Genomic DNA, 27,862 nt, shown 5'->3' with positions numbered 1-27,862 from the left:
CAGAAAGAGAAAGGATAAGATCTGAAATCTTTCATATTTTAATTGGGATATCTGGATTTATTGCAAATAAGGACACCTCAATTTCATCCTAGCAGGGCCTGGCTAAATCTAATGATTAAAGACTGCATATTAAATAAACTAAGTTGTTTTTAGTCAAAGTAATTTTACATCTATTATAAATTAAGTCTTAATGTTTACCTGTTTAAAGAGCAATGTTAAACAGAAATGTGAAAAATAAGACAATTTATTAATTCCCTACATCAGAAAAAAGTCATCATCATGTTACATGTAACAAAAAAAATTTAGTTATGATCAAGTCACTTGAGGTAATTATGAAGATTTAATGATAAAAATAAATGTCTACTTCTGTGATTTGGTGAAGTTTAAGGAGCTTTTCTGCCCTTTTCCTTGTAAACATCAACTTGGGCATTTGATTTTCAGTGCCAACTTTCACATTGGGAAGGGAATGAAAAAATAGTTCAATACGTAGTCAAGGCAATTTTCTCCCAATCATAATCACATTATTGAGCCTGTGCACAGAATACTGCAATTAGTCATTCAGTGATGGTCTTACAGTTCTGAGACACACATTTCTATGAAGGATGTGTTGTTTTCCTCCAATATCCTTGTGTTGTATGTTCCTGCTAATTAAAAAAGAGAGAGGACACTTTGATAACAAAGTAAAAAAAAAGAGAGGACACTTTGATAAGTGATAAATCTATTTGATGATAAAGCAGTAAGATTTCTTTTGGGGAATCAAACATTAGCACTAGGATCCTAGGCAAGTCACTTTACCTCTATCTGCTTCAGTTTCTTCATCTTCAAAATGATAATAGCACCTACTTTACCACTGCTGTGAGGGTAAAATTAGTTAATATATGTAAAACACTTTGAAAAGTTTATATGAAAACCATATAAATTGCTAGTCAATCTATTTCACTTAATTACATAGAGCAGTGGAAACAATTTATCTCTTTGTGATTGAATTAAGATGACTATTAGTAAGAATTAAAGTTTATTTCAGAAAGTCTTAATCCACACATGCAAAAATCAGTGAGAAAGCAGCTAATGTCAACTTTAATGAGAAAATATTACCTTAAAAAGGTAATTTTAAAAAATGGTCCAGCAGTAGATAAATTTTCTAATAGTTATTATATACCCTAATGAGTTAATGAGTTAGTTTGCAATGTGAGTTAGAATCTCTTGGCTACTAATTAAAATTTCCACATGGAAATATAAAATTAAACAGAAATGACAAAAAAATGATGTCAAAACAGATTCAGGTTGTTAAAATAAAAGTCCACAAGGTTTTAAGACTTAGAAAGCATTTTTCCCCATAACACTAAAAAGCAAGATCAAATACTCATTAACATCATTTTATAGATGCTAAGAAAAGTTAAGTGGCATGCTGAGATTGGCTCTATGTAAGCGCCTGAGCTTTCAGTAAGAATGGGCCACTAACAAAGGTATCTTTACAATTTCCCTAGACATACTGTCTAGGTCACCTCTATTTTTTTTCCACACATAAGGAGAGACAGCTATTCTAAATGCTATTCATTCTAAAATACCACAGCTATCTCAATAATAAGCAAATAAAACCCTTGCTATTACTGTTTTAAATCTAATTAGTTACATTTAGATTCTCCTAGCTCCTTTATAGAATATACATGAACAATAGTCTTATGATTGGGTTATTTCAGACATACTAGAAATGTACCAGAAAATCAGACACAGAAAACTCACTATGCTATTTGGCCACTACATCCTTAGAAAAGGCTTCCCATTCCCTACTCAGCCTGATGATTTAACTTTTAAGTGTTTCTAAACTTTTTGTCATTTCACACTTTCCCACAAGTCAAATCTAGCTCTATACCAAGGTGCTAATGATTGCATATTTGTAAATAAAATTTTACTGTAATTGAGGTGTCCTCAGTGATTTTTGGCTCCAGTCTGGCCAATGCCTCTTTAAAGCTTGCGTTATGCAAGAGGTTGCTTGGCAATTTGGCTCCTGGGGGCCAAACTGGTCTCAAGCTTGAGGAAGGCTTTAGGAGCTGTTGGGAGTCCTGTTACTTCCCATCTTTTAATGGCTCTGTTTTATTCAGCCCCCTCCTCCCCTTCCTGTTTCTTCAGGTATTTATTGATAAACGTACACCCCCCACACACATACACTGACACACTTCCTTCCAGCCTTGGAGGCATGAAAATCTACATGTAAATAAAGTCTTTGTTTTGTAATATGTATTCATAAAAAAAAAATGCCTTAAGTTCCTACTGATATTAGACCTAGAATAAATAGTTGATAATGTTAATTGGCATCATATAGGTCTTGTTGAGGTTAAAGAACTTCATAATAAAGGAAAAATCAAATGCTCTAAGTACTACTCCATAGTTTTTCCCTCCAAAAGCATTCCATACCTTTGCTTCAAGATTTGAGATTTGACTTGAGACTTGAGATTTGTGCTGAACTTCAAAGGATGGTACATCATTTTCTCTACAGTAGCTCTCTGTTCCTATTCCAATTGTATCAATAATACTGCTCCCACAAGTCTGTGTATTATAGCCACTATCCACCTGAGAAGAATGTAAAAAGAAAAATCAGCTAAGAATTAAATTTCAAATACTAGACTTTTTATATGAACAGAGCAACATACATAATTTTGAAGAATCTTAAAGGTATTTAAAGTTTCATTTTTAAGGAACCTTAAATTAAATGCTTAAAATCTAAGATACAATCTATAAGCTAATTTCATATATTATCAGTATATTGGTATTACATATCAATACTATGTAATGTGCCATTAAATTATGTTAGAATGAATAAAATATGCATGACTTGCAATCCTATTTGATACTTTAAAACAAATCTATCAGAATATACCCTTGAATGACCTTGGTTCTCTTCAAAACCATCACATTTGAGGGTATATACATTTAGGCCCAAAATGCTGCCATTGTTAAAAATGAAAGTGAAATCTTTTACAATATAATTTACAGATATCCTAATCAAGAAAAGTTATTTCTTTATAATAAGAGGATATAGTGGACAAAGTGCTGACCCAAGATTTGGAAGTGACCTAGGTTCAAATTCCCATCCCTGATACTGCTTATGTGACCCTTGGCAATTCATTTAACTACAAATAAATCATTGGGGTGATGAAGAGTAGTTGCTTATTGTGTCCTAGTAGTGAGTTTTCTCACATAGAGCTCCTTATAGATCAATAAATGAATAAAAATCAATCACTTGACTATTAAGTGAGATATATATACCCTATACTATAAGGGTATAGTGAATTTTGATTAAAGTGAATGCCACTCGACTGCCAGGTTTTCCAATCTGGAATAAAACTACATAGGACACAGAAGCAAGATGAAAATCTATTCTTGTTTCACAAATAAATGGCACCAGAAACAACAGAAACAATGAGGAACAACCTAAATTAAGGTACTGAACCTTTGAAAGTGTTGAATCTTTGAAAAATTATCTCTAAAAAAGTGTTCAACAGGATCCTAAATTCCATGCCGCTCCCCCTACTACCCCGCAAAAAAAACTTTCTTTTTGACCAGAGGTTGGCTACGTGGAAAGTTGTTTACACTTCAGTTAAACTACTAATTTTCACTAAATAGTTCATTATTATTTTTTTTAAAAAGATCATAAAAGCTGAAAATCTTAGATCTTTTTAAAACTGAATAAGTTTAGTTGAATTTGCTGAATGGTTACCACCACTGCCCAATATTTGTCTTATTCAAATGTATTGTGGTGAAAATGAATATTGTTATCGTTATTATGAGTATCAACCATAATTTCAAAACAAGAAGGATGGTAGTTACTGGAAAGTAAACACAACTGCAACTCAGGGGAAGTATCTTGAGAGAAATCTACCGCAAAGATCTATCTTTAAATTAAGGAACAGATGTGTTCCTGAGAAGCTGTTATGTATAAAACAAAATCACATTTTCCTGGTGCTTTAGATCATAGTTTATAGATTATAGAATGTTAAGAGCCAGAGGGGATTTAAAGAGGGCATCTCAAGGTTGCCATTTTTACAGATTATGAAATGGGCTAGAATAAGATAGCTCTGACAGTTCTCGAGCATAGTCCAGTGTTTTTCAAATACACCATATCTGTTTAATGCGTCTAGGAAGCTAAAGATTCATTCTGCAAGAAAAGAATTTGTTCTTTTTAATCTTCATTTCAGAACGCAGTTAACTGATTTTTCCCCTATATCAGAAGTGAATAATTTTATTTCTTAAGATAAGTATTAAAACAAAAATACCATATCGGAAATTGCATTTCCTTGGGGCTAGAGTCATATGAGAGAAAGATGCATCCTAAGAGGTTGCTTGGAACTTTGAAAGTAGTCTCGAGACAAAGCATCTCAATTTCTTTCCTGACCTACCTTTCCTTTAGCCTAATATTAATAATAAAAAAAAATTCTAAGATTAAAAAAAAAAAAAAAACAATCCTTCTGGTAGTGTTTTATAATCTAACTTGAAACATGACAACATTTACTTTATTACAGTAGTCCTCATGCTATTATAAATGTAGAAAGGCATAACTGGACAGAATTCTGGGTTTGAAGTCAGTACGAAATGAGTTCAAATCCTACCCTGAATATTTATTAATCTATAAACCTAGGCCCCTTGTCTATGCTTCTGGTGTCAGGAAGCTCCATAAGCTTTAGACAAACTTGTATTTCCCTTAATGGAGAGTATCCCACTGATCAAATTACAGATTCTTTGTATAATAATGTTATTAAAGGGTTGTGAAATGGAATAACTTACTTCAGATTGCCACAGACAGTAAATATATCAAGATCTTAAAGAAAATGGAAGCTTTGCCATCATCTATTCCAAATTCCTCTTTTTACAAATGAAAAAAATTCAAGTCCAAAAAGGTTTAAGAATTTTCTCAAGGTCCCTAAGTTTTTAGGGATTCAACACCCAATATGTAGCAATGCCCATCTGGCACCTCTTCCACTGTAATAAGCTGCTTGTGAAGTATGAATTTTCAATAGTGTTTACCCAGTGATTAAAGTGAAATAAAAAAAAAAAAAACCTTTTATAAAGTTACCAATTCATGATATAAATTTCATACAGTGGAAACCACTTATTTTAAAAACTTAAAAGAGTTGACCAGGAGAAATCAAGTGACTCTTAGGATGGTAAGGGCAGAGTTGATATTCATAGCCAGATTCCAAACCTAATTCTTTTTTTCCAATGGGTTTTTAATCTAATGGAGACCAGACAAGAAAATAGGTCAGAATATGCAGCAATAATGATTCTGCTTGCCCTATAGGTCATTTCTGTAAAGCATTCAGGGCATGTCACTCGAGTGCCTATTTTCATGAATAACTTTGTATACTACTTAAAACAGCATGGACTGGTAACAGGAAAAAGTCAGTTTTATATTGGGGGGGGGGGGAGGGACATGGGGGGGATGGGGAGATATCCTAACCAAGCTGTTCATAGTCCTATGGGCACACCTTGGAGAACTAAAACAGTATCAGTAAGATACCAAGTATAGCTCACAAAGAAACAGAATACATGCACATTCTTTGTTTCAAAATATTTGGGAATATTTTGAGTTTGTAATGTCATAGTGCCAATATTAAAATTGTTTTCTTTCCAACTAAATTCACAGAAAAGTAGAATAATAATATATGGTTGATGCCTTAAATGAAGGCAAAAGAGAATACCAACAAATAAGTTGAAATGATTTCTAATGTCTTACCTGAATGCTACTGCTTTCACAAGGAATGACACTGCTTTCTGCCAGAGGTGACATGCACATATGAGAGCTTTCAATACTGAAAGCAATACCTGTCATATATCCAGTCATTGGTAAACTCCCATTACCAACTGTATCCTTAACCCAAATATTCTCATCTGCTATCTCTACAGGATCAACCATATCTACAGAGCTATTCTCCTTTTCACCTTCAGTGTCTTGCAACAATGCCAATTCTTTCTCACAAGCATTGGACTGATCTTTTGTAATAGACATGGTAGCCACAACTAAATGTGTGCCATGTGCAAAAGCATCTCCATCCAACTGTCGCAGATGTACTCCAGCAGTATCCATTGGTGGTAAAGAGGCATCTTTAGGAGGAGCATTTTCTTTTTCTTCTTCTTCTTCTTCTTCTTCTTCTTCATTATGATGCTCAAGAGTAAAAGGTATCCGAATGAGTGAAGTACGGTACTGAGTACCTGCTTTACACGTCCCAAGTCTCATAGGAGACCAATTTTTAATTGGAGAGCAGCCATCTATATAAGGACTTCTGGCACAGGAATTGGTAATACCATTAGAATTTGAAGCAGATGGTATTTCAGGAGAACGAAAGGTGAATTTTCTTGGTTCTAAAGATGGGGAAAAAAATAAAAATAAGTTTAGAACATTTATTTTTTACTTACATATTTAGGATACCAGTTCAAATTCTTAGTCATTAAGAACTTTTATTTAAGGAAAACTAGCTTCCTGCAATTAAAATAATTTTATGCAAAAAATAAATTTTTTTGACCACTTAATACAAGAGGTATAAAATTTCAGGGAAGGCATTGTTTAATAATAATAATCCTACATACTCCTTTGCAATTTAATCCCAACCAAAATACTTCTTGTTGATTTTCTTTTGAAAATGTGAACTGTGCTACATGAATAAAATTACATTCAAAACAAAACTTCACTAAATATTTTTTAAACTAATTTCAGATTTTTAAAAATTAAGAGCTTATAGTATACCCATAGAAATATACTGATATAACTTCAATTTGATTTCTAGCAAATGCAAATTTTATATTTCCATGTTTCAAAATATCTGTAACATCAATAGTATGGAAACATCCTAATCTCACATAGGTCTAACCTTTTAATGCTTTACTGATCTTCATTAACTGTTGTGGCCAAAATAATTCATGATCAAGATTCTAGTAATGAGTCTCTCTAAACTTTCTAGGTTGGCCTTCTGTCATTAGAAATATAATGAAAGCCTATCCAGCTTGCTAAGTCCTGGGCTAAATCTTGCATTCCATTATACAGTCTTCAAGAACCCTAGGATCGATTAAAGAAAAAAAGACAAAACACATAAAACCCTACCGGACATACCAGAGAGTGGTGTTTTTCCTATCTGAAAAGCAATTGGAGAGAATGCTGGTGAAGCAATAGTTGTAGGGGGGTGCTGTGGAAATGAGGGACTTGTTATGCTTTCCAAGCTATATTTTCTTGTACCTCCCCGAATAGGACTGGAGGAAAACTGGCCCTATGGGAAAAAAAATTATATATGTACACACATATAAATAGGAAAGATGTTACTTATCAGTCAACTAATATGCATCCATTAAGCAGTAAGCATTTGGGGTACAAAGAAAACAATGGAACAGTTCCTGCCTTGACAAAGTTTACAATCTATTAGGATAGACACATGTATAGAAATAAAGACAAAATAAATACAAAATCCTTTTGGGACAAAATGTATTATAACCTGCGGATGGAGGAAAGGAGGAAGAATAAGGTAATTAAGCCTCATAGAGTTGAATATTGGAATCATCAGTCAATGAACATGTATTAGATACTTATAATATGCTAGGCACTGTACTAAACACTGGAAATACAAAGAAAGGCAAAAAAAAAAAAAAAAACAACAACAAAACAGTTCCAGCCCTTGCAGAGCTATAATAATATATAGAAGAGAAAAATATGAACAAACTAATGGGGGAAAATACTAGAATTAAGAGTGAGAAAGTCTTCCTGAAGGAGATGGAATTTTTGGTGAACCTAAAGAAAGCCAGGAAACAGAAATGAGAAAGCACATTCCAAGCATATGGACATACACTGAAAATGTCAATAGATGGGAATGTCATGTTTAAGAGACAGCAAAGAGGCCAATGTTGCTGTACTGAAGAGCACAGGATAGTAAAGTAAGAGGCTGGGAAATGTAGGGGGAAGGGGATAAATTCTGAAGGATTTTGAATACCAGACATATTTTTATATATGATTCTGGAAGTTTACTGAATTGGAGTATGTGTGAGAGAGAGGGTACATGATCAATCCTGTGCTTAGGAAAATCAGGCTATTAAAACTGTTGAGGTGTGAGATGAGGAAACTTAGTACCAGGATGGTAGAAGTATCAGAGCAAAGAAGTGGCTGTATTCAAGAAGTGTCACAAAAATAAAAATGACAAGCCTCAGCTTATCAGACTGGATACAAGAAGGATAGCATGAGAAAGCAAAGATGAACCTGTCTTCTGAGCATGGGGACTAAGAAAATAGTGGAGCTCTAGAAAATAACAGAGAAGTCCGAAAGGAAGGATTTAAGAGCAAAGATGAATTCAATTTTGTATATATGTCTACAGAACATCTAAATTGAAATGTTCTGAAAGAGAGTCAGATACATTAGACTGAAGAACCAGAAATAGAACTAGATAAACAGATTTATAAATCATGAGCATAGATGTAGTAATTGAATCCTTAGGAGCTGATGAAAGCATTCTACTTTAAAAGTAGGATGGAGGGAGAACTCAACCCAGGAGAGAACTCTGAGGAATACCCACAGTTAGTGGGCATGACTTGCTTAAAGATCCAAGAAGGCCAAGAAGAAGCAGACATAAGTAGGAAAGCCAAGAAAGGACAGTGTCATGAGAATCAGGGAGACGAGAGTATCAAGGATATCAGGAAATTAATTGGACAATGGCAAAGGCTGTAAAGAGGTCGAAAAGGATTAAGAAAAAAGCCATTGGATTGGTCAATTAAGACACTGGTAACTTTGAAGAGACCAGTTTTGGTGAATGATCAGACTGCCAGATTATAGAGTTAACAAGATGAGAGGAAGCGAAGTGCCTACTATAGATAGCCTCTTCAAGTTTAGCTACAAAAGGCAGGAATATATGGTAACAGGGAAAAACTGATCAAGCGATTTTTTTTTCCTAATGAGGTATATTTGTAGGCAGTGCAAAAGGAGCTAGTAGACAGAACGAAATTAAATATATGTGAGAATCAAATGATAAAAAAGGCAATCTAAAGGAAGAGATAAGATGGAATTGATTGCTGGTTCAAGTGAAAGTGTTGGCTTTGGTAAGGAGAACTGGCCATCTTATGTGAGACAGAGTTCAAGGAGGAAAGTAACTGGAGGCATGTAGGGATGAGATAAGGAAAGAGAAGAAAAGAGGGCTCCTGGGAAAGACTTTGGCATTTTTTTTCTTGCAAAATGAGACAAAAATTGAGATGAGAAGGTAGTAGGAGAAGAAGCCAATTATCATGGGAAGTCTGAGGAGGCATAAAAAAGTTTGGAAGACCTGCCATGGTAAGGGGGATAGTGTGTTAATTAGGGAGGTATAAAAAGATTGCATAGTGGCAAATTATGTAACATAAATGTGAAGTGCACTAAGTCAAGATGGTTGTATGACCACCTCCAACTTCCTTCTGATGCAGGTATGTAGGAACAAAGGCAAGGGATGATGGGAATGATCTAAGCCGAGGTCTGGCAGAACATAATCGATGATGTAAGTGGAAAGAGACCTCAAGAAGAGGACAGTGCAGAAGTAAGAAATGAGCTGTAAATCTCTGGGGAGTAAGGCATGTGTGGAGAGTAGGGTTTGTTACTAGAAGGCAGAGGGATGATAGAATGCTAGTAGATTATGCATAGACGAGGGAACTTCAGAGGTTTATGAGCATGGCAGGAGTGCATTTGTGGGGGATGCAGAGATCAGAAGTATGATCATTCAAATATGGAAATATTTAAAAGGATCGCATATATTTAACCTGGAGGTTTACAGTCAAGGATTTTGATTGGGTGGCAGTTATGGATTCCAAGCCTAGCTTTCCACCCCCTAACCTAAAACATGTGCCTACTACCTCTCATATAATAACTAGACAATGTCAATAAAAGCTAATCAATAAACTACAAAACTGGTGGTAAGGGTAGTATCTGTCACAGTCCCACCACTCAGAGGTTTTATTTAATTTTGGGGGGAAATTTACTTTGTAGGAGAGCATTTATTGGGAAGTTCCCAATTATGTCATGAGACATTCCCACCAACAGAATGTGATTTTCTTTGATGACAGCATTTTTATGTTTACATCCCCAGAGCCTAGCACACTAGCAGATAACAGATAATTAATAGATCCTTGTTTAGTAAATGAATCAACTTATATCAAAGTTGATAAAAAAAAATTTTTAATGTGTTATGATACATGAAGATGATACTATATTCTGTAAGAAATTAGTAAAAAAGCATTAGTTAGGGCAGCCAGGTGGTGCAGTGGGTAGAGCATTGGTCCTGGAGTCAGGAGGACCGGAGTTCAAATCCGACCCCAGACATTTGACACTTAGTAGTTGTGTGACTGCCTCATGAAAGAAAAGAAGGAAGAACATCAGGTAAGTACTTACCGAACTTGGTGTTTCCACAGGGCTCCTACACCTAACTGGGGATAAATCTATTGAATACAGAACTTCAAGCGATGCTGGAGCATTACTATATGGACTCTTGGGAGAAGTTGGAGATAAGGAGTCAGACATACTTCCATTTCCATCTAAAAACAATTTTCTTCTTAGAGATGAGGAACTGAGGTTTTCTTGAGATTGGTCTGCAAATTCATCTGCTCTGAAATATTCCCCTACATTAATTTAACAGATGATTAAGCCATTAGGTTTGAAAATTAAAGGGCAAGGTTTTTAGGAGAGAGTTTTGTTTAATATGAATAAAACAGTACTGTCAGGCAAATTTTTTCTTTATTAAAATTATGGGTTTCAGCCTGTGGCAGTTTGATAAAGCTTATTGGGAAAGTATTCAGGTGATTTTAGGGAAAGTGCAGAAATTTCAGGAAAACTTTCCCCCTCTGAAAGGAGGTATTTAAAAACACAATATTCTCTAACTTATAAAAGAGCAAATAATAAATAACAATCTTAACACCTAAAATGAAAATCTAAATAAATATAATACTCACCCAAAAGTTTTTCTAAATTAAAATCCACAGGGAGAGACAACAAAGTCTGACAAGCAACTGCAAAAGATGAATAACAATTAGAAGAGTTAGTAACATAACCATATCTACAAGTGCAGTAGTCTCCTTAGTAGAGATTTTCCAAAAGAAACATTATTCTAGGAACTACTATATCCTGTACAGAGTTCCACAATTCCAATGGCAGGGTTCTAGACTTTCCTGTTGAACTAAATTTTTGAAGGCTCAATGGTGTGCCATTGCTCTCCATAGCAAAGAACTACCTGGTGTCCTGAGGGCATCTAGCCAGCAGAAGGATCTCAAGACAATCTCCTTCATTTCAAATTAAAATTTGGTTCTCAGGAGAGACTATTAAATAAGTATTTAATTGGCTAATGCCCTTTGTTCAGGCCTTTCACTTTATATCTTATCTTGAACACTTAGGCTGTTCACAAGTGTACATAAAAAAGATGGAAGTAAAAAGTCAAGTTAGAGCTGATTAAAAAGGATGGAAGATGGATACTGGAGGGCTCCTTCAAGATCTTTGACTTATTTTCTTGGTCTTTATCAACAAATATCATTCTTCAAGATGAAATCAACTCAGAAACTTAAATTTCCTCAGATCATTTTCTATCCCAGCTGCATTATTTCATTTTATCCCTGTGCCTTGTAACCTCTTCCCATTCCCTTTTCACCTTCTAATTAAGTGATGTCTTCCTCATGAAACTGAGTTCCTTGAATGCAATGTTTTTGCCTTATTCTGTATCCCCAGTGTTTAGCACAGTGCCTGACACATAGTAAACACTTGATAAATGTTCACTCTGAGATTATCTCCTAGACTGCCTGCAATGAACGAACTTTACAACCTTCATTTTGTGGATGAATCTGTAGTACTTCTGGTAGTTGCTATTATTAAACAAATATGATATCTGTAAAGCTTTTAGCATACTGCCTGATACATAAGGTCATTATAAAAATATTTGTTAAATATCATTCTTGTTGTTATTACCATTATATAATTACTTCCCTCTTCTTTTCTGGATTAAATATTCCTTGCTAAAAGTAGGCAAAGAGAGGCAGCTAAGTGGTACAGTGGATAGAGCACCAGTTCTGAAGTTAGGAGGAACTGAGTTCAAATCGCCCTCAGATACTTAACACTTCCTAACTGTGTGACCGGAGGCAAATCACTTGAACTCAACAGACTCAGCAAAAAACATAAAATAAAATTAGGCAAAAAGAAGAAAACCAGAGAAAGAAGACCAGGATTAAGACTAGGATTAAGATAAAGATTAAGATAAGGCAAAAGATTCTAGTAGTGAGAGATTTATGGAAAACTTATGGAGAAAAGAGCTTCCAATAACAGCTGTAAATTTCTTAAGTGCGAGATCAATTTGCAAATTCAAATATATTCCTGAAGAATAAGATCCAGAATTTATACTGTGACTATAAAATAATGAAACTTTTTCTTGAAATGCTCCTAAACTGGACTCAACCATTTATTTTTGCAACAAAGTGAATATTCTTTATCCATATAATTATTTTTCAAATCAAAATGTATATATCTTATTTACCAGATATGAATTCAAATAATAATTTGTTATTTCAAAAGAAAAAATTAAAACATTAACTACTATTAAGAAGATTTAAATAAGTGTGCTTCAGATTCAGAAGGCAGTAATTCCAAAAACATTTTAAGCAATGGCAACATACATTCTTCCAAAGTGACCACTTTGAATAGAATAACACTCATTCAGGTGTATAAATTCTACTTAAGAAGAGTCACATTACTTAATGGTTAGATAATTTATAATAAATCGCAGGTAAAATTTAAATAGGCATTAAAATGCATGGTTTTTAAATAACATGTTATTACTTATATTGTTTTTATTTTAGATAATAGTTACATATACCATTGTTTTTTCCAGAAGGTAGGGTCAATTCTCTTCCAATTGGAGATACATTGTCTATATCTATACCTGTAAAAAATTTAAAATTGAAAAATACTCAGTTTAACATTTTAAATTTTGAGGCTTGGTCTTTTCAAAGAAAGTAATGTCACGTGCATTTTCTATAAATAACATTTGTTAAAAATAAAAAATGAATAAAATTATACATATAAAATATGTATGTATACATTTTGGCATATTTAGACTACTTCTCTAGCCAATAAGCTAAATATGAAACATAAGATAGTTATAAAAATTACTATACTGTAAAGGACATAAGAGCTATCAAGTTCAGACAGACCAAAGTGTATTTGAGGATGGCATGGTTCTCTTCTATAATATCAATCTCAAAATATCAAGAATGCAACATAATACTTACTGTCTCTTATGACTTTATCTATACATTAATTTATTGAAACTAGTATTTTCCAGGCTCATGTGGCCATAGAAAGAGTTAAGCTGAAAACAATGGTAAAAAGTGAAAACTGTCCAAATACACTACAAAAAAAGACAATAAAGACCAGTAATAGAAAAAAACAGTGAAAAGTAGAATAGTATAAAACTAATATTTTCAGACACCTATATAAAAGTGTGCATAAACAAGGTGAAATAGATTTCTCAAGGTGGCCATGTTAGACCACGAAAATATCAGAGAAGAAAGCAAAGAATCTCCATTCTCTGCAGATCAGCCTTGACCACAAATAGTGTAGGCAGCAAGGCAAAGCCTAGCTCTACCTACAGGGCAAAGACCTTCCCCATTCCCAAAACTATCTACCTGGTCAGCAGAATACTCCTTGCCTAGACCCCAAGGAAATATATGTTGGAGATCATTTAGGGGTTTTAGAAACCCCTAAGGCTAGTGAATTCCTACCTTTTGTGGGATTCAAGAGTCTGTCAAGGGTAAACTACTAAGCCTATCATCCCCATCCCTTTCAACTTTATTCCTTCAGCTGAAACCAGTATTTCTCAAATTCTTATTTCCCACACCAACTCTGTCAACTGGAATAAATTCCTGTTCAATATTTCATTTTATTTTATACTTCTTCCTCTCATTCCTTCTATCCACTTTCATTCAGATAACACTAATCATCTTCTCCTTCAATGACTATACCTTCTGTTATACCCCACTCTCCTCAGGTAATGGAAGAGGCATCAAAATATTCTGGTTTTTTTATTGCTATTTTCAGATTCTTTCCACCCAGCAATCTCTTAGCTTTTGAATTTCATTCTATCAAAATTTATCAATCAAAAAAAAAATTTCACTAATCAATATAGATCTAGATGGCTGCTCAATTAACTGAATTATGGCCAACAAGTCATTTATCTTTCTCAACTTCTATCCCATAGATCACTGTTTTCTCTTTCCAAATTTCTGACCTTGCCCTAGGAGACTACAACATTCATAATGATACTTCATTAGATACTCAAACCTTCTAGTTCCTATATTTCCTTAAATCCTATGATCTATATTTATATTCTACTTTAGTCAAACATAGGAATAGTCAATCCCTGAACCTTACTATTAGCTACAAGTGTTCTACTTCTAGGTTCGAGAACTGGAATTCTATCTAATCATAACTTCCTAATACATCAATTTTTCCTTACCAACTTCAATGGGATCCTCACCTCATTTTTTTCTTGTGTTCTTTTTTTTCCTTTTTAAAAAAATTGTGATATGAGATAGCTCTCTGGGAAGCAGAGGGATACTGGGAGAAATTTTAGTGATAAGAATTCAAGAGACTTATCTATTTAAATCCAAGAGCAATAATCTCAATACTTTATTATCTAAAACAAGAATTAGTTTCATCTTAACAGGAACTGAAGCATTCCTAAGTTTTCAGAAGTCATTTGATAATAATGGAAAACTAAATTGTCCTAAGTTATCTGCCAAGCATGTACATCCAGTATTTAGTTTAAGTGCAAGGGAAAAAAAAGAAAACATAAAAAATTTCATATCCAAGACAAATGACATCATAAAAATACTGACATGCAATAAACTTAAATGACAAAAAAATTAGTTGTTTAATTCTTGTGTCTCTATATTTACTTATTTATAAAGGAATATGCATCTTATTAAGTATGATACTCCCTCAGTAGAATGGAAGTCCCAATGATCCTTATATTAGCATAAGGAAATTCACAATTGCACTTTTCTCTAGCTAAGCCAGAAACCATCTGGAATATTGTTTTCTATTCTGAGTAACATTTTCAGAGGGCCACTAACAAGGTACCATGTATCGGAGGAAGGTGACCAGGAGCTAGAAATCATGTCATTTATAGAACCTTAAAAGAATTAAGATTAAAGAAGCACTGACATCTGCTTTGTATCTTAAGCATATTAAGAATTTCTTATCTGACTTGCAGCTAATGAATTGCACTCCTTGAGACTGTCCTGCTGTTCTATTTGTAGCCCTCAGTACATTTTGGAGTACTTTACACATAAGTGCTTAATGTTTTATAACCATTTCTATAAATGGTAAAGGAACTAGAGAAATTTAGTTTAAAAACCTGGAGGAACAGGATCATAATCTAGAAGAGAAAGGTAATAATGTACATTTATTATTTTGATTTAATGAATAAGCAAACATTTATTAAATGCCAACTATGTGCCAGTCATTATATGAGGTGCTGAAGACACAGATATAAAAATCAGAATCACTGGAACTTACATTCTACTGAGGGAAGATCATGTTTGCAGAAAAGTAAATTTTTGTTAATTGTTGTTGTTCAGTTGCATCTGATCTTTTCATGACCTCATTTGGGATTTTCTTGGCAGAGATACTAGAGTGATTTGCCATTTCCTTTTCCAGCTCATTTTACAGATGAGGAAACTGAGGCAAAATTGCCTGACTTGCCCAAGGTCACAGAGCTTGTAAATGGCTGAGGTCACGTTTAAACTCAAAAAGACGAGTCTTTTCAGGCCCATCTAGCTACTAAGAATAAAAATCAAATCACAAAATTTGAAGATTGAAAGGAGCAATTCATACCCAAAAGAAATCCTTACTACAACACTCAGGAAAAAGGAAGGAGCAGGGGAGGGGAATGACAGATATTTGATACATGGCCAAAGAGCCTCAGTTTGAAGACTTTTAATGACCAATCAAACCAAGAACTGCTTTGTTAGGAAGGGTTTTTTTTTTTTTCCCTGTATAAACTTATATGTATCCTTTTGTAACTTCTCTCTATTCTATCTGCTTCTGCCCTCTGAGACCAAAAAGCACAAGTCAAATTCCTTTTCCACATAATAACTCTTCAAATATTTGAAGGCAGCTTTCATGTCCCTTTTGAGTCTTCTCCATGCTACCAACTCCAGTTCAATCAATTGTCACAGGTCACACTCAGTTTTTCACATTCCTCTGGAAAGCAAATGACATGTTCAGAATTGAACATACTTCTGGATCAAGACAGAATATTACCTCCTTATTTCTAGGAGCCAAAATCTCTTTATGCATTCCCAAATAAGTGATTTCTTTGGTTGCTACTTCCCAATGATGACTCATATTGAGCCTATAGTCAGCAAACCCCCCCATGTTCTGGGATAGGGGTTAGGTCTGACTTGGACCTTATTAGTTTAGGTTCAATCTTGGAACAAAATGAATTTAGGTGACTCAACAATTTACAAAATTTACTTAGCCACAGCAGAGGAAAAGATATGCACAAAGATTGGCACTGAGGACATCTTGAATTGGCCTAACTGAATATATTCCCTTGCCTGAGTTAATCCAACTTGAGTCTACTAACCAGGCACAGAACACCTGGAGAGAGCAGAGCCTCCTGGTTGTGGGAGACATTACATCAGCTGTCTTGAGGCGTTAGGTCCCCCGGCCAATCAAAGTCCTGAAAGTTTTCTAGCAGAGGGTGTTAAACTAAAGCTCATATGTTTAATACCTCTGCCTTTATTTAAAACCTTCAATAACAAGGATGCCAAGCAGATGCCTCCACTAGAGACTTCCTGCAAGTAGACAATGAGCCATTCTCATCAACTTTTAGACCAGCTATTGAGTCATTTTTGACAACTCTCAAGCCAATCATTTAGCCATTTCCAAATCCATCTAACTGCAAGACAGTAATCTTGCCCTATATTGGAATAAACATAAATACATTGAAAACATACCTTTTCCTTAAGAATAGAATATGAAACTTTATCAAATATTTTGTTAAAAGAATGATATAAAAATATATGAAATAAATACAAAGTGATTGAAGAAGGAAGTACTATTGTATTAAGAATCAGAAGAGAATGTTTGAAGGCAAAAAGATGAGCTAATATTTGAAGGAAGCCAGAGGTTCCAAGAGGTAGAGCTAATTAAAGAGAACATTCTGGAGATGACAATGAGTAATGGACAATCTATGTAAAAGCACAAAAAGAGAGGTACAATGTTGTATAAGGACAACTTCCATAAGAAGGCCAGTTCAGCTAGACCAGAAAGGAGAGTAATGAGATACTGAAAGGTAAGTTTGAGCTAGATTATGAAGGTCTTCCATTTTATCCTAGAGGCAAGAAAAAATCATTGGAGCTTCTTAAACAATAGAGTAACAGGGTAAATTTGTGCTGTAGGAAAATGAATTTGACAGCAACAAAGACTGGAAAGGAGAAAGACTTGAGAATCAATCAGATCAGATAGAAAACTTCTACCATATGCCAGACAAGAGATGATGGTGTGCCTCAGAAAGATGACAAACTTTACAAAATGTAAGCATTTCTAGAACATCCCACTAAATATCCCACACTTCAGGAAGAACTATATAAGCTATATTTTGAAAGGCTCAATTTCTGAGAAAGTTAATGTGTATGCTCTAAGGAAGATATAAACATTTAAGTTTTAATGCATTTAAGTTTTAAATAATAATTTTCTGAATATTTTCAAAAGACTCACATTTACTGGAATGACATTGTGAAACTTGTTTTCCTTCATGATCAGTCCAAGGAGAGGGTACAATGACACCTTTAGTAAAAAACTGTAAGAAATGAAAAACTTTTAAATACCAGTTCTTTACAAAATGTAATTTTATGCATTGATCACCATGTAACAGTTTACAAATGTTTTTTGTGCATGCAAATATGTATATTAATATGTATTAATTAGAACATATATCTAACCTGCTAAAAAAAAACCCTAAAACTGAAAAAGAACATCAAATGAATTTCTCTGAATGCTACTGATTCATCTAATTTTAAAATAATCTGTTATCTTAAAGAAGCCATTCAGATTGCAAATAAATAAATACACAAAGATAGATACTGTCAGAAACTGAATACCAATAAAATTGATGTAAACAAATCTTTATGGTTAAAATGCCAATTGCAAATGCAAAAAAGATACTAAGGATTCACTAAAATGTGTATAGTGCCTGGCATGTAGTAAGCATTTAATAAATGCTTTACCTATTAGCTATCTGTATTTTTATCTACAAACTCATTTGATAAAGAATATCTGATCCTGATGCAAATCATGTCTTTTTAAGTAAAATTAATGTTTGATTATTCTATTTAATTAAGGAAACACAATAAAATATGGAATTGACAACAAAGGCAGGAAGTTTCAATTTCTATTTTGAGACTGGAATAAAATCAGTCCACAGCAGCAGACATATTTTATCCTACTTTTTTGGTTTTCAGGATAATTCAAGAGATTTAATGGATCATTCAACTCAGATATTTAACTCTGATCTTTTGCCTATCCTTCATTTTTCCAGGTTTTACCTTCTAAGCTTCCACTTTAAAATAAAGTAAGATAGCATGGAATTTTAGAAAGAAATACATATATACATTGCAATCAAAAATACTTTCGACGGCACAGTTGATTTTTAGTAAATAATTAAAAACGAACATTTTAAGAATTATTTCTTCTCTCAAACCATTGATTACTAACATGTTAAAAAGTATGTAAAAGTTTCTAAAATGCACATTTCTAAAACAAGAGTTAAATATGACTGATATATATATGAAGGGCAAACGTTTCTCATAGGGTTTAAATATATAAAGGAAGCAGATGACAGTGCTTAGAAAATACACATGACAGCCCTATGAGATTTTAAATATAAATTTTATCTGAAAAACAAAGGAAAGCATCTGTTTAAGTATATGAAGTCATAAGAATATTTATTTCTGAACATGTACAGTCAAAAATTTTAATAGCCAAATGGCAAAAATTATGGGAGACAAATATGTTGATAAAGAATATCTTAAAATTTTAAAATGTGTGCAAGCACACATACATGTGCATGTGTGCGCATGTGCATGTGTATAAGACCTTTTTAAAAGGAAAGGAGGATAGCTAGATGGCACAGTGGATAGAGCACCAGCCCTGAAGTCAGGAGGACCTGAATTCAAATCTGACCTCAGACACTTTCTAGCTGTGTGACCCTGTGCAAGTCACTTAACCCCAATTGCCTCAGGGGGGAAAAAAGAAAAGGAAAAGAACAACAAAGAATATTCGATCTTTTACATAAAGATTCTCTAAAAAAAGAAATACTTTTAAATACAAGAGGACCTGGATGTCTTTAGACAAGGAACTAACTAGAAAATCATATGAAATAACAGATTTTATGTTTATAGGAAATTAAATATGTAATTATCAGAATGTTTTTGTTTTCTCTGGTGTTTTAAAAAAATTGGCTAGATACTAGTGTATTCTTAGGTACTTTAAAGGGGAAAATAATTTTGGGATATGTTTATTGTAAAAGGGAAACGAAAGTAGAAAAAGGAGAAAGTCAAAAGAAATAATGACAGAGCTAGTAATTAAACTGCACGTTTCCCTGATGTACTATGTAAATACATTAAAAGAGAACAAAAGTTTATCCAACTTGATGGTCAGAAACAATTTTAGTTACCTCTTCAATCGCTTTTTGTCTTTTGTCTTCCACATCTTTATCTATTCTATATAAGGCAAAGAAGAAATAACCATGCCATTACTTCATCTAGTTGGAGATTTTTAAAAACTCTTATCAAAGTAGCAATTTTATTGAATGCAAAAAAGTGAAATTTTAAGATTCATTTTACCAAAAAACTAGCATCTTGACTAATGTGTGTACTTTAAAGTATTAGTGTCTTACTGCTCAGTGTTTGCCTCCTTTTATTAAAATATAGAATTAGAACAATTTCTTCTCAAAGAGTTTTTTATTTATACAATAATTTCTTAACATATAAATTCATGTGAACAAAGTGTCCTCTTCAATGCTAATAAGTGAAATGTTACAGAAAACAAAATAACCATCTAAATTCCTTCTTCATTTTTCAATATACAAATTTCAATAACTTCTCTCACATGATCAATTATACTGTGTCTCTTGCAAGTTCTAAATATCAACTAAAATTTACAATTATGAAGTGAACTTAGGTATAAAAAGTGAACATTTATTCCTATTCTTTCTTCACCTTCAATATGTTATATAAAACCAACAACAAACAACTACTAAAATAAACATGTGTGTGTGTGTGTGTGTGTGTGTGTGATTATGGCAGCTCTTAAGTAATGGTTAAACATGTCCCAATGGCTGGGGCAATTGACTTAAAGACACATAAAAAAATTATAATAAATAGATGTTAAGCTCCCAATGTGTACAGAACATTTTATGTATGCACTAAGTGGAAATAATAACCAATCCCTCCACCAGAGGCCATGACATCTATAGTAAGTAGAAAAGACAAGGCATTGCTAAGCATGAAGACAAGAAAAGATTCAAAAGCTCAACAAATCAACAGATATCTTTTCACATTCTATGTAATCAGGAAGAATGAAAAAGAAAAGCAAGACGACCTCAATGCGAAAACAAAGAGATTGAAAGGAATCATGAATGATATCAGGAGGATGAAAACATGTGATAGAAAAAAGAAAAAGGAAACCCCTGAACAAATGGAACTAAGTAACAGAAAGGAGACTATTTCAGAAAAGGGCTTAATTAAAAAACTTATAGGGCACAGAATTCAAAAAAAGTAGCTAGCAATCAAATCCATGATCTCAGACATCTCACAAATGCACAAAGAATGTCTAATAAGATACTAATAAGATACTAGAGATCATAAAACAAGGAGTTAAAGTTGACTTCATAAATAAAAGATCTGATGGGATAAAACCTATGAATGGAGCTTCTTCTCACTCTGATTCTTTATTCATCAATGTTAGCTCTCTTTCTTCTTTGGCTTGGATCTTCCTTCTCTTGTTCCTACTTCAGTTTGAGTTAGCCCTTCCTTTCCTCTTCTTTTTTCAACTCAGCTTATTTTTAACTTCATGTCTCTCAAAATTTCATTGCCCAAATTTATTCTGGTTATCTTCCTAATGCCAAGTACTTGAAGATCAACTTCATAATTTCTTCTCCTTCATTTAAAAAAATAAGTTTTAAAGCTCAGAATGATCTGAGACTGGTTAAGTAAAAGTTTCTTGTTTTTGAAGAGTATCAATGACATTATACAGTGTTGATTTGCATGTGAATTGGACTTAATAGAGACAGAGTTGCACAAAAAAGTCTCTCAGCCTTACCTAGCAACTGACCTAAGAAGGAGTTAGATTTTCTCAATGGAACTCTAGGGAAAGGTTCAATCACTACTGTCAGTTATGTTAAAGAGAATTCTTGTTCAGGTACAAGTGGAACTAGGTGATCACTGAGGTCTCTTCCAAATCTGCAATTCTTTGAGAAAGCCAAAGGAGAGAGAATAGAAACTCTTGAGAAATACCCATATTAAAGAGTCAAAAAAATAGATGAAAAGTCACTGATGACATCAGAGGACTGGTCAGAGTTGCAAGAACCAGGAAAGTATAGCATCACTAAAATTAGGAGAAAATGAATATCTTAATATCTAACAGGAAAAAGTAAAAAATGACAAAAACTACAGAGAATGTAGACAAAGATTTTAAAAAAAAAAGGCATTAGATAGGATAATGAGATCATCATTGATCTCAGAGAGGGTAAACTCAGTAGTTGTAACAAAAACCAAGTACAATGGGCTAAGAGGGAAGGGGATAGTTTAAAAAACAGAGCTCCATCAAAAAACTGTGTTTCTTCAATTTATTGTGGTGGGGTAGGGGAAGAGTCTCATCTGATTGAGGATGGAGTGATTTCATTGTTTGTTTCCCTCAGTTTCCTTATCTGTAAAATAAGCTGGAGAAAGAAATGGCAAGTCACTCCACTATCTTTGCCAAAAAATCTCCAAATGGGATTTTGAAGAGTAGGATATCTGACAATGACTGAAATCACAGAACATTAACAACAAAGCTTGTCAACCAATTTCATTTTACTTTTTGAAAGCCAATAGTCATCAGGGATATGCTGCTAATTGTTCACAACCACTAAGTCTTTCCATTACCTTTTAAACTGTATATGATTTAATTCTTTCAAGATCTTTGTGTTATATGTTCATCAGTGCCACTAGTAGTCTAGAATCAGAAAAGAAGGGCTGTTGGAGCATCATGAAATTTGGCACTCTGAAGAGCACTGCTTAATAAAAATGGAAATGAAAACAGTTAACACCTGTGAGTCTTTAGTAGCAATGACCCAGATGGAGTTCATTACCCTACCTCTCTAGCCAAAAAGGAAAACAATACCTACCATTATCCAAAGACAAATATGAAATCACTCAAGATTTCAATTCTCAATCAGATGAGACCTTCCCATATCTCCCTCCATCCCTCTCCCTCCCCCCCCCCCCCCACACATACAGGATAAACTGAAGACTTACAAGATTTTTAAGGAAGGAAACTAGCAATTAATGAAGATTATAAAAAGGCATGATAGGTGATAACTGAGCTGACTTGTGATGACTTTAGATGAAAACAGTATTAGGTAGGTGTGAGGTAGAATTACTTTCTAGCCAAAATAGAAGCAAGAAGTAGATGGAGAATGGAGCTGTATAAGGCAAGGAAACCAATTAGGAATCTAGTTGAGAGGTGATAAGCACAGATTACTAAGATAGACGAGGCTAGTATTATAGAAGTGATTGTATTTGAGAGATTATGTGGAAGTAGAAACAGCAAGATCTGACTACTGACTAATTTCTGTATTTGATCTTCTACTCTGAACTTCTCTCCCATGTCGGCTTAAGCCATTCTTGGAAAATGTATATTATTTTTATATAGTACTCTATATTATCTCCTTCTTAGATACTATTTTGCATTTAATTCTTTGTGAGTTTGAGACATTGTATCTGGGACAGCCAAAGCTTCTTCTCATCTATCTGGACACTGATTCTTCTCCAGCCTTTTCAACCCACTTCAATTCCACAGATACTTGCAACCCATTAGAATAATTCATAAGTATGTCTATCTTAAGTCTCAATCCATAATTGAAAAAATGACCTGTCTCCCTCACTGCCTTCTTGGGAAAGGCTAAAAGTCAGAAAATCTGGTTGCTTTCCATGACAAGGGTTAGCCTCGGTGAAGAGAGATAGTAGCTTACTATAGCACAATAGAACAAAATTATGTGTAAAAAAAAAAAAAAATCTACATAAAACACTTTCTATTTATAATATTTTAACATTTGCAAAGTCCTTTCTTTACAACAATCCTATGATATAGTGCAAATATTATTTCTATTTTAAAGATAAGGAAACTGAGACTTAATGGGATTTACCTATGCTTACATAGTAACATCAAACCAAGATGAAAATCTAGGTTTCCTCAAGCCACCTCAGTACACTTTTCTCTATATCACACTATCTACATATGTAGATAAAGATTTTCATTTGGGGTAAACAACTCCCCTCATATCAAAGTTTTTATACTCTGCAGGAAGTTCCTAAGGTGTTTGTTTCCTATTTCTCATTTTATGGGGAAGAGTCAAACCAGTCTTCTGCTTCCCACACATTGTGAAAAATAGCATACGTATCCCCTAAAACCAATATATCTTAATCAGATGTGTTTTAAAAATTCCCTTCACAATATCCTTCATACAACTAGGAAAAATCAACTGACTTAAAAATCTGCAAGACTAAGTTTATCATCATGGGGAAGGATGTCCATTCATAATTGAAACAATCTCTGCCCTCTAAAAGTGAATCATTCCAGTAATACATCTCTATATGGTATAGTGAATGTGCACAAATTACTCCATATTGCTGCCTTTATAGCAATTCAAAGGTTTCACTTTCCACTACTTTTCAAGAGCAGGTTGTTACACTTCAAGGCAAGTATTGGAAAACTTACCCAGAATGACTTAAATATAAAGCTTGACGATGAATGTCTTCTGGGTCTATTTCCACAGGATTTATGACTGCAAGTTGATCAATAGACCATCTAAATTTCCCTGGAGTCTTAACCAAAAAAAGAGATAGAGAGAGAGAGAACATTTATGAATAAAACAGTGAGCTGTACAATGTTTATTATTCTATCAAAAAATGAATAAAAGTCACCTTCAAGACTAAGAGCAGCCAATATTTAGCACAATATTCTTGACACATTAAAATTAGGGTTTTCTTTAAAAGGACACAGGGGGAGCCAAAAGGGCAAGACTTATGATTTGATCAGAAAAGGGAATCCCTGGCATGGAAACTCTCTTCATGAACCTAGATGAACCATTTGGCTGGGGCACTGAAAGGTTAAAACATGAGCCCATGGTTAGTAATGCCTCAGGCAGGACTGAACACAGGTTTTCCTAAATTTCTTTAACATACACTATATCTTGCCTTTCCCAAATTAGGATAAAAACCAATAAAATTAGGAACAAAAGATGATTTAACATAGACAAACTGATTAAATTTGTTTTAAATAGTAATCAAACACCTCACAGTGTTGATTATGAGGAAATTAATGGCAGCTAGTCAGTAAATAAGAATTTAAATGTTTGATATATCCAAGAATTGTGCTAAGTGCTAGGGATACAAAAGAAGGGCAAAAAGACAGTTTCTGCCCTGAAGAAGCTCACAATCTAATGGATTTGTGGAAATATCAGGATTGACCTTTCCTAATAAAGAAATATCCTAAGAAAAAACTGTGGATGTGATGAAAATACCACTGGAATTAGAATCAGAAGAAATTGGTTCAATCTCTGCTATGTTCTATGAGTTTATAATAAAAAGTTATATGCAGTTTTTTCAGTTATTTTCAGTCATTGTCAGTCACATTTGTGTCTTCACAACACTGTTTGGAGTTTTCTTGGCAAAGATACTGGAGTATTTTTGCCATTTACTTCTCCAGCTAATTTTACAGATAAGGAACTAAGGCAAAGTTAACAGATTTGTTAAGAGATCACACAGTTATTAAGTGCCTGATCCTAGATTTGAATTCAGGTCTTTCTGACTGCAAGCCTGGTATGCTATCCACTGTGCACATTCTGAGAACGTGCCCATATTAGTTATGTAATTTTAAACAAATCCAGTAACTTCTCGGTACCACTCAGGTTCCTCAATGGTAAAATCAAGTAAAATAAAATATATGAATAGAGTTGCAAGGAAGAGATATTAAAAATATCAGTGAAATGAATTAGAGGAAAAATAGGAAAAATCATGTAGCAAAAAAGAATAACAATAATTAAAACTTTGTATAATATTTTAATTTTTTTTTAAAAAATATTTTGTAAAGCACTTTACATATTATCAAATTAGAGCTCCAGGATAAGGTGAGATAGTTATTCTATGTATTATACACCCCTCCTTAAAGCTGAAGAAACAAATCTTAGGACAATGTGACTTTCCCAAGAACACATACATAACCATTAAATGTTATTGAACAGTATTTAAACTTAAGTTTCCCTGAGTCCAAATCCAATACTCCATCCCCTATACCATGCTGCCTCCCCTAAAAATTGACATTTATATAATGCTTTAAAGTTTGCAATGCAATTTATATAGATTATTTCAATTCTCACAACAACCTCATGAGGCAAGAGGAAAATGAAGTGGTTAATGGCTTAACTATGGAAAAAAGATAAGAGGTTTCAGAGGCAGGTTTTGACTTAGGTTTTCCAGATTCCAACTTCAACATGCAACCCACACTAATGTTAACCATATAGCTTTTGTCTTTGATTTTATGGACCCCACCTTGAAGAGATGTGAAGAAGGATCCCATTGCTTTGGATAGGCTCTCATTAAGAATTCACAGGACGTGGTCCAATCTTCCAGGATGAGAGCACATAGATAGGTTAAAAGATATATTTCTGAAATACCTACAATGATCAGTCTGTTGTTGACTAACTTCTTCATAATGGATGCTGAAAATCATTGCAATACTACTTAAAAGGTTTCTACCTTAGTGCATTATCTCTGGAATCTGTGAGGTTAGGACTTTATGATAAAATTTGTCAAGTTAAAAGATTAAGTAAGAAGAATTTTTATTTTTTTTAATGCCATCCACAAAGCTTTATTGAATATTACTAAAATAACACATAAATAAAACTGAAGAAACCTAGGAAGCGTAAATAATTTCATATTTTTTCACAAACTCCAATAAGGGAAGAAGCAATAGAGATTTAGATATAAAATGATTTTGAAAAAAAAAGACCTAAATGTGACTGCAGGCAAATCTAAGTTCAATGAATTCATCTGTAAAATGGAGACAATACACTGCTGATGACACAAGGCTGCTGTGAGACAAAGAGCTTACAACTGTAAAGCATTATATGTCTAAGACATTGATTATTTTTAATAAACAACCACTAAGTGTCCGCTATTATCTGTAGTGAGGAAACAGTTTTATTTGAATATCTATTTTTATAAGTTATATGATTCAATTCTTACTGATGAAGACTTTGTTGATTTAAAAACAGAAGGACTGGAAACGATTTGTTCTTGAAGGCTAGAATAATCACTTGGACTCTCAAAAGGATTTAGTACAGTGATCTTCCCTGGAGTTTCCGGTGTTATTTGCATTTTAGCTTCTTTGACATCTCCCATAGCACTGTGATAAAACAAAGAAAATAACAGGTTCATCAGCTTCTAGTTTTTAAAAAATTGATGATGGCATTCATGACAATCCTTTACAAAATAAGAAGAAATGACTATAATTTTTTTAAAATGTAATTTCAAACAAAAGGATGGCCAAATGTCATGTGAAAAAAATAGAGTGGGGGAAAAAAAAGTAGCCTTTTCCCATCCACTGAGGAACTTTGCCACATGTCTAGTCAATTAGGTTAAACTTAACAGTTTACTAGAATCCGTAAGATCCCTGGGTATTCTAGCAAACTCTACTTTCCCCCTACCCCGCCCCCCGCGCCCCCTTACTGTCAATCAATGAATATTTTATTCTAGAGCTACTATGGGACAAGCACTGGGCTAAGCAATGATACAGAGAAAAGCAGAAGAGTCCTAGCTTTGAAGCTCAGTCTAATGGGGGAGAACATATGCAAACAATTATACACAACGAGATAGTCGCAGGACAAAGTGAAGATTATCAACAGAGGGAATGAACACACCCTCTCAACCTAAAGTCCAAAGACAGTTGTACCAGTCTCCCCTTCCCCCACCCTCTTTTTCTCTCTATCCCAAATTAGGTTCGACAGAGCACTTCAAATCAAAATGCTTGGTCAGGGCTCGGCCATTCACAGGCTCACGTTCCCCTAAGTGGTCAAGGTGTCCAACGCTTCCATGAGGAGACACAAGGTTGCCTCCACTCCAAGACGGAGGTACGATGGACGGATACCCAGAAGCTCACAAGGAGAAATGCTCCTCGCTAGTAGTTCCACAAAGGCAGTCTCAGATTTCCGGAAAGAGGAAGTTCACGGAGAAATCTCCCCTCTCCCTACTATTCTAAGGCACATTGGGCGCGGGCAGACCGGCAAGCAAGGAGCCCAAGGAAAAGCGATCTCGTTACAATTAGGGAATTGAAGAGGAAGCCCCTTCCAAAACATGTACCTATATAAAGCAGTGAATGAGAAGCCACGATCCTTATGGTCGGGATCCGCAGAGATCGAGAATCCAGGTGGCTCTCCCCGGGGTACAGCAGCCACAGGGGCAGCACCAGGCAGCTACTCTTTAACTCCCAGATTCCGAGATGCCTTGGGCCAACCAGGGCTCGGGGCTTCCGGGAGCTCAGCCAATCGCATCTTCGAACCGTCCT

General features: G+C 34.2%; 1 protein-coding gene across 2 annotated transcripts; it reads right to left on the bottom strand.

Annotated features, from left to right (window-relative positions):
- Positions 1-226: 226 nt before the first annotated feature.
- BORA (BORA aurora kinase A activator) lies at positions 227-27,764 on the bottom strand. Of its 2 annotated transcripts, none has more exons than XM_051983915.1 (12): positions 27,658-27,764; positions 26,545-26,704; positions 24,017-24,123; positions 19,713-19,758; positions 17,756-17,837; positions 12,843-12,908; positions 10,939-10,995; positions 10,382-10,608; positions 7,103-7,256; positions 5,732-6,357; positions 2,416-2,571; positions 227-641 (listed from the first exon to the last, which is right to left on the bottom strand). In XM_051983915.1, exons 2-12 carry the CDS (start codon positions 26,698-26,700, stop codon positions 594-596), a joined length of 1,725 nt encoding a protein of 574 aa, XP_051839875.1. In that variant the 5' UTR covers positions 26,701-26,704; positions 27,658-27,764; the 3' UTR covers positions 227-593. The 2 variants fall into 2 exon arrangements, with proteins under 2 accessions (XP_051839875.1, XP_051839874.1); XM_051983914.1 differs by having other exon boundaries at positions 227-644; positions 27,658-27,763.
- Positions 27,765-27,862: the final 98 nt, after the last annotated feature.

This window comes from Antechinus flavipes, chromosome 3, assembly GCF_016432865.1.
Source record: "Antechinus flavipes isolate AdamAnt ecotype Samford, QLD, Australia chromosome 3, AdamAnt_v2, whole genome shotgun sequence".
Lineage (NCBI taxonomy): Eukaryota > Metazoa > Chordata > Mammalia > Dasyuromorphia > Dasyuridae > Antechinus > Antechinus flavipes.
The sequence above is the reverse complement of the archived record's forward strand: the minus strand, read 5'-3'. Positions and strand labels throughout refer to the sequence as shown.